Consider the following 11154-nt stretch of genomic DNA (forward strand, 5'->3'; position numbering starts at 1 on the left):
TAATCTGAACTAGAGAAACAACTCTATCACATTCATAAAACTAAACTCTTAGAGCTTAGTCCATTTTCAGAGTATCCAGTGTCTAAATAAAGCAGAATTGAAATTTGCGTGGTTTTGTAGAATGAAAATTTGACAGGATTTGTGAAAATACAAATACTCCAGACATCAGTGAATAATGAACTAAGGCTCTCTCTGTATGGGCATCAAAGAGCAAACAGGTAGTTACAGTTTTTAACTACCTGTACAGCAGTAGAACTTCAAAAATAATGGTATCATAGGTTGCACATGTTCTTTTTAAGCTTTTCTTATGACTGTTGACTTGAGTCTTTGAGTTTAGGCAAGACAGTGTAACAAAAGTAACACTTTAATAGTGGAGATGTTTTCATGTAGACCCAAGTGGTGATTATACAGAGGAGTTTGAAATGTGGAGGTGTAAAGAACTAAATTAAGTGTTCTGGATGTTATTCACATAGCATGAGATTCCTTCTAAATTTCACAGAGCTCACAGTGTTAAATGTCAGTTTAATTTTCAGGATTCTAAAAATGTGTCAGTTCCTAAATGTGCCCCTATCAAATATAACCAGTGTGTCTTGGCAACTTTCAAATAAACTGTTGCTTAATTTAATTTAGATACATATTTTTTGTTGTAATCCATAAATACACCTTCTTCCTTTTTTTAATACCTACCCCTTACGTTTGCTGTAGGTCATGACAGTTGTGTAGAGCTCCTCCTGGAACAGGAAGTTTTCCAGAAAATGGAAGGAAATTCTTTCACTCCGTTGCATTGTGCTGTGTAAGGAAGTGCAAAATTATTCTTCACAGATTTCATTGCTGTATTCAACAAAAGATTTATCATTCTGTAAATAACAGCCTGTTTGATTCCTTATAGGATAAATGACAATGAAGGTGCTGCAGAAATGTTAATTGATACCCTAGGTGCTGGTATTGTAAATTCTACAGATTCAAAAGGAAGGTAAGAGTATAAAGACACGGTGGAGGAATGTTTGTAATGTAATAGAGGTGCTCTGCTAAATTCTGTGATCATTTGGAGGGGTTGTGTTTGCTATTTACATTGGTTCTCCCTTCCATCTGCTTTTATTCTTTGCAGAATTTTTTATATTCTGTACTAGAAATAAATTTTGTCGTTTTAAAAATTTTGTTCTGATTCAATAAACTTGATGTGACTTTTCATTATATAGGCAAATTCGAGCACGTTTTAAGTTGTATCCCTTGGTGGGTAGTATTTTATGCATGTTTTATTTTTGCTGAGTCTGTTGTATCTCCTGTAAACCACATAGAGGGAATAACTTGAAACACAGAGGTGTCTTTCTAAAGGCAGCAGTCGCAGCTCAGCAGTACTGATTTCAAAGGATCAGTGGGAGGGATTGCCAAGTCTTTTGTAGTTGCAGGATCACAGTCAGGATGCCCCTTTGAATAAAGTAGAGAGCATGGCTGAACATGGCCCTATTGTCTTTTGATCTGTTGTAGGACTCCCCTTCATGCAGCAGCCTTTACAGATCATGTTGAGTGTCTACAGCTTCTGCTCAGTCACAATGCTCAAGTAAATGCTGTAGATTCTACTGGGAAAACACCTTTAATGATGGCTGCAGAAAATGGACAGACAAACACAGTTGGTAAAGAGAAAGCTTTCAGTATTTCTGCTCTTTCTTTGTTAATCTTACGAGGGGTAAAGTTGCCTTACAGTTAACGTTCTTGTGGATGTATTTTGTCAAGTTATGTTTTCATTTTGCAGAAATGTAAGCCATTATGACTTTTAAGAGATATGTTTTTAGTTAATACAGATCTTTGTTTCCCCAGAGGTGCTGGTTAGCAGTGCTAAAGCCGATCTGACTTTGCAAGACAGTTCTAAGAACACAGCACTCCATTTGGCTTGCAGCAAGGTGCGTGCCTAGCCTGACTTACCCGCGCTGAGCTTTGTGTTAGCAAGCACTGTTTGCAAGTAGTAACTCGCTACTTTGAAGGCATTCAAAGCAATTTTTGTAGAATATTTGATAGATGACAGATGTTTGTTCTGTATTAAGGGTCATGAAACTAGTGCCTTGTTAATACTGGAGAAGATTACGGACAGAAACCTCATCAATGCCACCAACGCAGCCTTGCAAACGTACGTACTGGCAGTGAGTGTGTTTTACAGATGAGTTCTTATTGTGAGTCTGGCTTGTAGAGGGGAGTATAGTTCAGTTTGGGGGGGGGGTTCAAAATTGGTTGAATTTTAGTCACTTAATAGGCATCAAGAGTTGAAGCAACCTGAAGTGAAATGGTGTTCCGCTCATACTTGAAGCCCTAGTTTTGGCTGGGTGAAAGGGATGATAAATAAATCTCACAGTACTGTGATTCAGGGAATCCTGTGTGGAATTGCTGTACTCCATCAAGATTACAAGTAAAACAATATTTTTCAATTTTAGAAATTATCTAATTTTTTTCAACCAACATTCACTTCAGTTAACAGCTCATTCAAGGCAAACTGAAGAGCTAGCTAATAAAAAAATAAAAAATAAAAAAAACCCTATCTGAAGTATGCATTTATTCTTAAGTATGCTTTCTGTTAGCAAGACACCCCTATTCCTACTAGGATGAAAGACTATTTTCTATTAAATATTATGGAGAATCCAGTATTCTTATGCTTCCTGAAGATCTTCTCTCAAGCAGAACTAAGCCTATTTTCTTAGGCCAGTCATAAATAAAACTTTTAAAAAGGTAGTGATATATCATACTGGGGAATTTATATCAGGATGGGCTGTTAAAATGACTCTTTTATTTTTTTTCCTTTTAACAAATGCATTTGTGTTATACCAGGTGTCAAATGCTGCCTATGTAGCCCAGTTACATACATGAATTGCTAGACTGCTTTAATAACACCATCACAGATCATTTAGGAAAAAAACCACCTTTACTTGTAAGCAGCTTGTGTATTTCTCTGGCCCTGCATTCCTTCTGGAATAGGTTTCATTCAGACTCCTACAGTTCTTCAACTATTCCTGGGGATCCACTGGAACTAAGGAGTTAAGATAATAATACTTCTTCCTCTGCTCTTGCTGCTCACCATGGTGCACCTCAGGCAGTGTGAAATAACCAGAAAGCAGGAAAGGGATCAATTGCCTCATTCCTGGCTTGAAGCAGGGATGTCTTGAGAGAAGGAAAAGCAAAACTGAAATGGGAACAGAAGTGGGAAAGCATGCTACCACAGGCTCCTGTAATTCCACCCACATGCCTTGGCTCATATAGTCTGAACAAGAGATGTCATGGGGAAAAATAGGTACCTACTCACACCTCCATGAAGTGTTTATATAAACTGCAAGATTTTGTAACAGTTGTTTGGAGTATTCCTGGTTTAGCAAATGCTTTTTAATAACTAAACTGACTTTCTGAAGAGCTTAAACAGCATCCTGCTTTGTGGCAAGATAAGCATTAAAAGTTTTAGCATCTGTATTACAATTATTTTAGTTACAGTACATTTTTCATTGTATCTGTCGTGTGCAGTAGTTCTTGAATTTTAATATTTTAATATGAGCACCACAGATACAGCTGCTTCTGTTTACATCTTTTGCATTTCTGGTCTCTAAGTAAGACAGTTGTTTCCAAATCAAAATATAGTACACAGTTAATTCAAACAATTTTAAGAATCTCAAAACGAATGAAGAGCAATGTAAAGCACAAGGGAAGTAAGCTGATCATTCTGTTTCCTGCTGAGTGATGGCAGGGTTTTATTTAAGCCTGTGGGAACCAATTATGAGAAACTGTTGCATTTGGAAAAGATACAGTTAGATACTTGAGGTAAAGCTACACTCTCCTTGATAGATCAGGTCACTGTAAACCAGGGCAACGGTTAATAGCTTGAGGCTTTGAAAAGTAATCTGCTTTTCTTGCTTCATATATTATATTGCAAAATAATTTATTTTATCTGTAGTCCCAGTGGAATATAGTGGTTTCTAAAAAGCAGCTTGATGAAATGCTTCTGTGTTTCTTACAAGCATTTATGTGCAATAAAATACGACCGACAGCGATGGCCAGTGGTATGCAGTAACTCTCAGATGTGATGGTATCTGTTACAACAGTTCAGGGAAGGATCTATCAGCAGTAGGGCACTAGGTGTTTTTAATGTGATAAAGTTCATAAGCAGGCAAGTCTTTTCTAGTAGCTACTTTCTTGCTGTGTGGTGACATGGAAAGAATAAAGTGTGCAGTTGTACGGTTTCTTTGCAATAAGAAAAGAGATCTGATGTTTTTCCTGTCTTAGTAGTTACGTCTACAGTATTTATATAATGTGTAAATAACATAATGTAACTAGATGCAAGACACCTCTCATTAAATATCTTGTTCTGAGGTTTATATTTGAGTTCTCTTGTCTTCACAGACCTCTGCATGTTGCTGCTCGGAACGGACTAACGGTTGTAGTTCAAGAGCTTTTAGGGAAGGGAGCAAGTGTACTTGCTGTAGATGAAAATGGTAAGAAAAAATTCACTTTGTTTCCCCGTAAGGAACTGTGGCTTTAAACTCAACTCACTGAAAAGCAATTTCCCCCATAATAAAAGATGTGTTGGTTATGGGATGTTTTAGCCAAGCAGCAGAATTGTAAGGAGAGAGAAGACTTTTGGAGTAATGCAGATTACAGCATAGAAATGTTTGGTTTTGCATTTGTAGTTCAGTAATGAATACCCTATGAATCCACTAGCTTTGGAAATGGTCAGACCATACTGGAAATGGTCAGAAAGACATGTAACACTCAAACTAAGATATAACTTTCAGCTGTTAAGAAGCTGGATTGAACTGCCATTCATTTGTCCCAGTAGGTTTATTGGTGTTAGCTTTTAAAAGCAAGTAGACATTATAGGTCTTAATTACTGGTCTCAAGCTTTTGGCTGTTTTGAGATTTTTGGCACACACAAGTAAGGAAAAGTAACTGCTTTATCACAGAGAATAAATCCCATACTTTGCAAGAATGAAAGAAAATTAATCTCCTGACTTCTTAGTTGCATATTTTCATCTAAGACATCTGTGGTCTTCTGAAGCTGGGTTTGCTTTGTGGTTTTTGGGTTGGTGTTTTGTTTGGTGGGTTTTTTTTTCCAGAAGGGATGTGCCTAATGAATAGTTCCAATTGTGTTTCCAGCATGGAAAGTTTTTCCTCTCTTGATGTTTACTGTGACTTTCTCTGTGTGTTTCTCAAATTGCACTGCTTAAAAGTGACATGGCTGATCATTCCTCATTATTACAGATCATTCCTTGCCTAAAATCTGTCACGGGGTAACTGCTAAATGAAACTCCCTGAAATGAAAAGATTGGAAAACGTATCTCTCTTTTTATTTCTGTTTCTCTTCACCAGTATGCTGACAGGAGATGTTTCTGTGGGTTTTTCATGTGCAGCCAGCCAGTCCCTTGGTAGGGCAGAGCTTTGCCATAACAGAGAGAAACGCTGCCTGGGTAGAAGTCACAGTTCTCTGCCAGCCTGGGGATCCAACTGCAACGTGTTAACATTTCTCTTTAATTCTGCTTGTATTTTAAATTTTCAGCAGTACCTAATCTTGTTCCTCACTGTGCTTCTTTCTTCCTAATAGCAGTTGGCTTGTTTGTAACGTTTCAGGCAGCCTGGAGAATACTCATAGTGAGTTACTTGTCTGGTGGGTGCATGTGGCCCTTTAAAAGCACAGACTATCAAAGCAATGAATACTTTGAGTTGTGAGAGAGCAAGGGGAACTTTCATGCGACTTACCACTATTTCACCTGTCACTGTAGTTTCTTCCTTAATTCTTAGAAGTATTCATATGTCAACAGGCTTTCTAAAGCTGTGGCAAAAGGCTTCTTTGTTTCCACAGTGTACACTTCCTATTATATGGAAAAGCTGGCAGTTGTGATAGCCAGGTTCTGCTTTAAGTCTCCTTGTCTTTGATTTTAGCATAAGTGTTTCTAAAGAAAAAAAAAACCCACAGATTTATTCTAATAAAGTGAAAATATGGGAGACACTTGGATTTTTACTCTTTTTTTTTTTCTTTTTTTTTTTAATTAGAAAGGCTTGAAAGGGGAGGACTCATGCCTTTGGGAGGTGAAAGGTACCCATTTAGCAAAGCAAGCTGAAGAAATAGGCACTGGAATATTTTGCATTGCAACACTGATGTTCTCTTACTTTAGCATAGTTCTTATAAGTTCAGATAGACTTAGATTAAATTGGAAGTAAAGTTCTAGTTAGTGTTTTACAGGCAGGCATGTCCTGATATATGGAAGCTGTAACCAGCAGAACCTCAGTGGTACAGAGTGGTGATCCTGATCCACTCCTTGTCTTTACAGCTGTTCTTTGCTGTAAAGGCTGCACTGACTTCCTGGTGAGCAGTCTCTATTTGTATCTACATCTGGGTAAAGCTACTTAATGGTTCTCTGCTGCTAGATCCTGGGTACAGAAAATTACTGGAAAACGTACAGTAATTTGAAAAAACCCAACAGCAATCCAATGATCGGCATTTCAGCTTATAAATAGTTTGTAAGATATCTGAAACTAGCTTTGAATTCATGCTCCTTTTGTTACAGAGCATCTCTCAATGTGGTAAAATCACTTTTTGAGATGTTTGGGAGGAAAAACATAACCCTCTGGATTCTTCAAAGATTAAATGCAACTGAAACAGCAAGTTAACTGTCCAGTGTGTACTGCTTACAAACAGCAATCACATGGAGAGCTCATTCTCAGCTCAGTATCATTTCCCACTCAGATCTTTCAGTTCTTTTCCCATGTTCCCACACCTCTCAGGATGAACCTTTGCCACACTTACAACATTTCTGTTGAATATGACATTATTTATTTATCTGTCTTAAATTACTGGGTGTTTCTTTCATTTGACACCATCTGAACTTCTTTTTTTTTTTGGTTACTCAGCCAACATTTCAATTATTTGGGAGGGGGTCCCCACTTACTAGGCTAAGTAAATTTCTTGGTACGGTCTGGCTTCTATTTCTTGTATTAGTGTGCCAGCATGGCTGTGAGAGGAGCCATTCTCCAACTCTGAAGACTGACAGAGCATGGAGGTTTCTCTTACGTTCTGGATTACAGTGATCATTGGCCTGCCAGCCTTTCTTTATAAAAAAGGGGTGGGTGGGTGGCTTTTCTTGTCTAGTTCTTTTCCAAGCCTTCCTTGTATTTGTGTTCTACTTTATGTTGGAAGGAATTTCTAGTTTTCTGGAAGGAATTTTTCTTGTAATGCTTGTGAGATGACTCATGCCTACGATTATTGTCTTCTCTTTCCCGAGCATAAGACGTGATTCAGTTTATCTTGAGAACTGTCTTTACACTGACCACATTCATAAACCCATGATTTCCCTGTAGGTGCCTTTGGGGCTCCTAGTTCTGTGGGAGCCCTGCTCCTAAGTCAGTGTCCATCACCCAGGCTCTGTTTTCTGTTGTACAAGGAAGCTGCTTCACCTCACTCTGCTTCTATTGCCCCTTCTACAAGTGAAGATAGTGGCCCTGTTGTTGTGTGATGGCTCACATGGATACAAGTAGAGATTATGGGGAACATTATATGAGAACTGAGTAAAGAGTCAGTATATTTACCAATATCTTCAAAGAAAATTTAAAGTATTTGTACTTCTTGTTGCCCATTCGTTCACGTGAATGATCACTTTGAGGTTAAGGGACATAAAACGATCATTTGGTCTTATAGTTTTAAAATAATACAGACTAAAATAAAGTGGTGGAGGATGCAGATGTCAGTCTTTTGTAGTGCACGCAGTTGCTTCATCTTGGCATGTTTAAGGCAAGAATAAAAACATAGTATTTCATTCCTACTTAGGAAAGCCAAGAGCTTAAGACCTACAATGGAATATTAGTATAAACACTGCTTTTAAAGAACTTTTAACAGATGCAAGTAATTGTTTGATCGATATCTTGGCACTTAATTTTTTTGATGTTGACCTCAAACAGAAGTTTGAGTTCCAGAAGGAACATGAGTGTACAAGATCTTAGCAAGAAGCAGCCTTTAAAAAAAGGGAGGCGGGATGGAGATGACCAAAACCAACCCTGAAAAGGCAGTTGGTAACCACTCATTTTTCTTCTTTGAACTTCTGTCAGACCATGTTGGTGAAAGGAATGACGTTGAATATGGCCAGCTTGAATAAATTTATTTTGTGTGTCATGTTCATACAATCTCCAGCAGCTGTAGATAATAAATTGTGTGCATTTGGGTATCAATTCTGAGCCTTCTGTTCTGCCTTACATGCCTGAAATGCCGTCTCATCCCAGAGTAGCAACTCTGACCCTTCCTTCTGAATCCTCAGGAAATGTATCTCTTCTGCAGACTGTCACTTAACTCTGAGCCAATAAGTGCTGTGATACCTCACTGACATGAAAACATCTGCTGCACAGCACCTCTGTATGGCCCTGTTGCTTGGACTGTCTGTGTGTTTCCTTGGATTGTGTGCTCCTTTGGGCAGGGACTGTTGGCTTACTCTCTTCCAAGCATTCAAGCATTAAGCACAGTCTGTCCTGAGCAGGCAGTAGTTCAGCTGCAAGATTGACCCCTGCTTGCTGTTTTCTTAAGTTCTAGCTACGTTTTCTGTAATGCCACTACGTGTTTAAAACATCTGTGCAGTTGTACAACGCAACTATTCCTGAGCTCTGTCCTAAAACTTGGTTCTGGATCTGCTTCTGCAGTAAAGATGATGCCTTTGTAGTTGAAACACCTGCTGGTAGAATGGGCATTGCCTGGTTCTCCATGTCTTCCTGAGGTCTGGATAGAAATCCGTTGTGTGGTTTGCTTTAAAGCCATCTCTTATTTAGAACTCTGTGTGTGCTTTTTACCTGGCTGTTGTACACCTGTAAGTTGTGGAGTGCAGGTAGTGCCAGACTTCAGCCCCCCCTCCCCCAAGATGTACCAAAATACGTGGTTTCTTCTGCAGGCCATTGTGGCCTGTTGCGTGCAGTGAGGTACTGCAAGGGGCCTACAAGGTCACCCAGCCACCCACTTCCGTGGGGAGCAGGATATCGGGGTCTTAGGTTGGGCTTGGCAGCAGGATTAGCTGTTCTCTGTGGTTGTACTTACACGACTGCTGCGCTTCTAGAGCCACTGTTGTCACCACCATTTGGAGTGCCACGCTGCTGTGGATATACCCAGACCTGTGCCAAAACTTACCCTCGGGCACCTTGCTGAATGATTAAGCCTGAGCCAGGAGCAATGCACAGATTCTCATTTGAAGGGGTTTTCTTGATGTTTCGTGAGTAGAGAGGCAAGTACCTAGGGAAGCTGCAAAAGGAGAAATGTTGGAGCATTATTAGGGCCATGGTAAGAGATCTCACAGCTACGTGACCTGACTGCACATCGTTCCGCAGCTCAAGGCCTCCTGCATTTGAGGGTTGTCACAATAGCATTGCCTGGCAGGAGGAGTTTGGCCAGACCAGTTGGGCAACCCAGAGGCATAGTTTCTCTCTGCAAGCCCATGCCTGCTAATCAATCCAGCTGGCATTTCCTCAGACTTCAATGGATTTCTTAATTGGTACCCCTCAAATAGAAGTTTGACATGGCTTTATAGTTAGATTACTGTACCTTGCCATAAAGTATGTATGTATACACACACTGCCTTTTCAGTTAACTGGCCTTGATGCTCTCACCAGCTTGTTCCTGAGGTAGGGCAGCCTTATTTAAATGACTGTGATGAACAGCTATAGATGGAAGCTTCTGGGTGAAGCAGTATCTACCATGTTGGGCAGTAGTTTCTGTGGTAGCGCTCTACCGTGTGCCTTCACCCATCACTGTTGGCTGCCATTAGTTGTCTCTCCTCAGCCAGGTGCCTTCCTCACCGTATTGATACCCAAGATTTTCTTGATGGCCTGGAGTGTCTGACTGTGCTTAACAAAATTCCATCTGTGTTCCAAAGCCCACTGACTTCTGGCATGGTTTTGTAAATTAAAGTTAAAAATTACAAATTGATAAGGCATTAAATTTTACATCTTAATGTTTGTTTGGGTTTTTTTAAACAGTGCAGAGTTAAACAATGTAAAATTTCTGTAGCTGAAAGATTACATGATTTTAGAGAAGCTTGTACGTTGTCTTTAAGGTTGTGTTTCCTGTTTTACTTTCTAGGTTACACACCAGCTTTGGCCTGTGCACCCAACAAGGACGTGGCTGATTGCCTAGCTCTCATTCTGGCCACGATGATGCCTGTTTCATCGAGCAGCACGATACCTTCCCTTACGTTCAATGCCATTAATCATTACACCAACACCTCAAAAACTGTCACCTTCGACTCCTTGCCAATCATGAGGAGTGACCACAGCTCCTACTGTACTTTCAACAACATTGGCAGGGAAGGTGGCTACCCGTACACAGAAGAAGATGAACTCAATGACTCGGATTCTGAGACCTATTAGAAGTCACATTTTGTAGGTCCGACGAGTGACCCCTCATGCTGGAAGGTCAGACTTTTGAAAAAAGCCATCAGTGTTGGAATACAGAGGACAGACCTTTGAGAAGATGGGCTTTTTTTTATCGTGGTTGCATATTAAAAAAAAAAATCTGTGAGACTCTAGAAGGATTTTTAAGAGCATATTTTGCAGAAGAAGCGTAAATTCTTGAACAAGTACTTGGAATCCATGGCAAAAAAAAAAAAAATTAAATAAAATAAAGAATGTCAAAACTTTTATTTAACTGTATTCTACCATTCTGTTTCTGGTGCCGGGAGTAATTTCTGCAGACTGGGCACCCTACTTGATGTAAAGGAACAACGCTCTTGTACAACGCAGAGGATGCTAGATTTAAATACTATCAATAAAAAGAAAACCATTTTGAAGGCAATAAATGAGTTTGGTACAGTAGGCATTGTTTGTGCTGCAAATTGCCAAAGGACCAAATAACTTAAAGAGTTTGTTGGTTTTGTTTTTTTTTTTTTAATTAAATACATTTTTGTGAAAACTGGAATAGGTTATTTGAGAAGTTGTTTCAACCAAACCTTAATTACTTCTGGAAAAGGAGCTTAGATTTGGTTTTAAATGTTGATTTATTTTTTTTAATCATCTGAAAGCCTTCCGACGCTGTTAAGTGTACCATGAAAGAAAGCAGATGTGCTTTGTAAGTTTTGTTTTCTTTTTCTTTTAGGTAAAATGAAAACAAACTTGTGATACTTTTATAAGACTAAAATTAAACCAGCTAACAAGGTGAAG

General features: G+C 39.1%; 1 protein-coding gene across 1 annotated transcript in view; it reads left to right on the top strand.

The window, feature by feature from the left end:
* The window catches only part of ANKRD28 (ankyrin repeat domain 28), a gene marked incomplete at its 5' end in the record, with an annotated part of 75569 nt that extends 64415 nt beyond the window's left edge, over positions 1-11154 (top strand). The window contains 7 exons of the mRNA XM_084260021.1: positions 706-793; positions 890-973; positions 1489-1634; positions 1819-1901; positions 2043-2125; positions 4375-4466; positions 10079-11154. Coding sequence (XP_084116147.1) covers positions 706-793; positions 890-973; positions 1489-1634; positions 1819-1901; positions 2043-2125; positions 4375-4466; positions 10079-10365 — 863 coding nt within the window. The 3' untranslated portion in view covers positions 10366-11154. The remainder of the gene's footprint in view (positions 1-705; positions 794-889; positions 974-1488; positions 1635-1818; positions 1902-2042; positions 2126-4374; positions 4467-10078) is intronic.

The sequence above is a fragment of the Gallinula chloropus genome (genome assembly GCF_964237585.1).
Source record: "Gallinula chloropus genome assembly, chromosome: 2".
NCBI classification, from domain to species: domain Eukaryota; kingdom Metazoa; phylum Chordata; class Aves; order Gruiformes; family Rallidae; genus Gallinula; species Gallinula chloropus.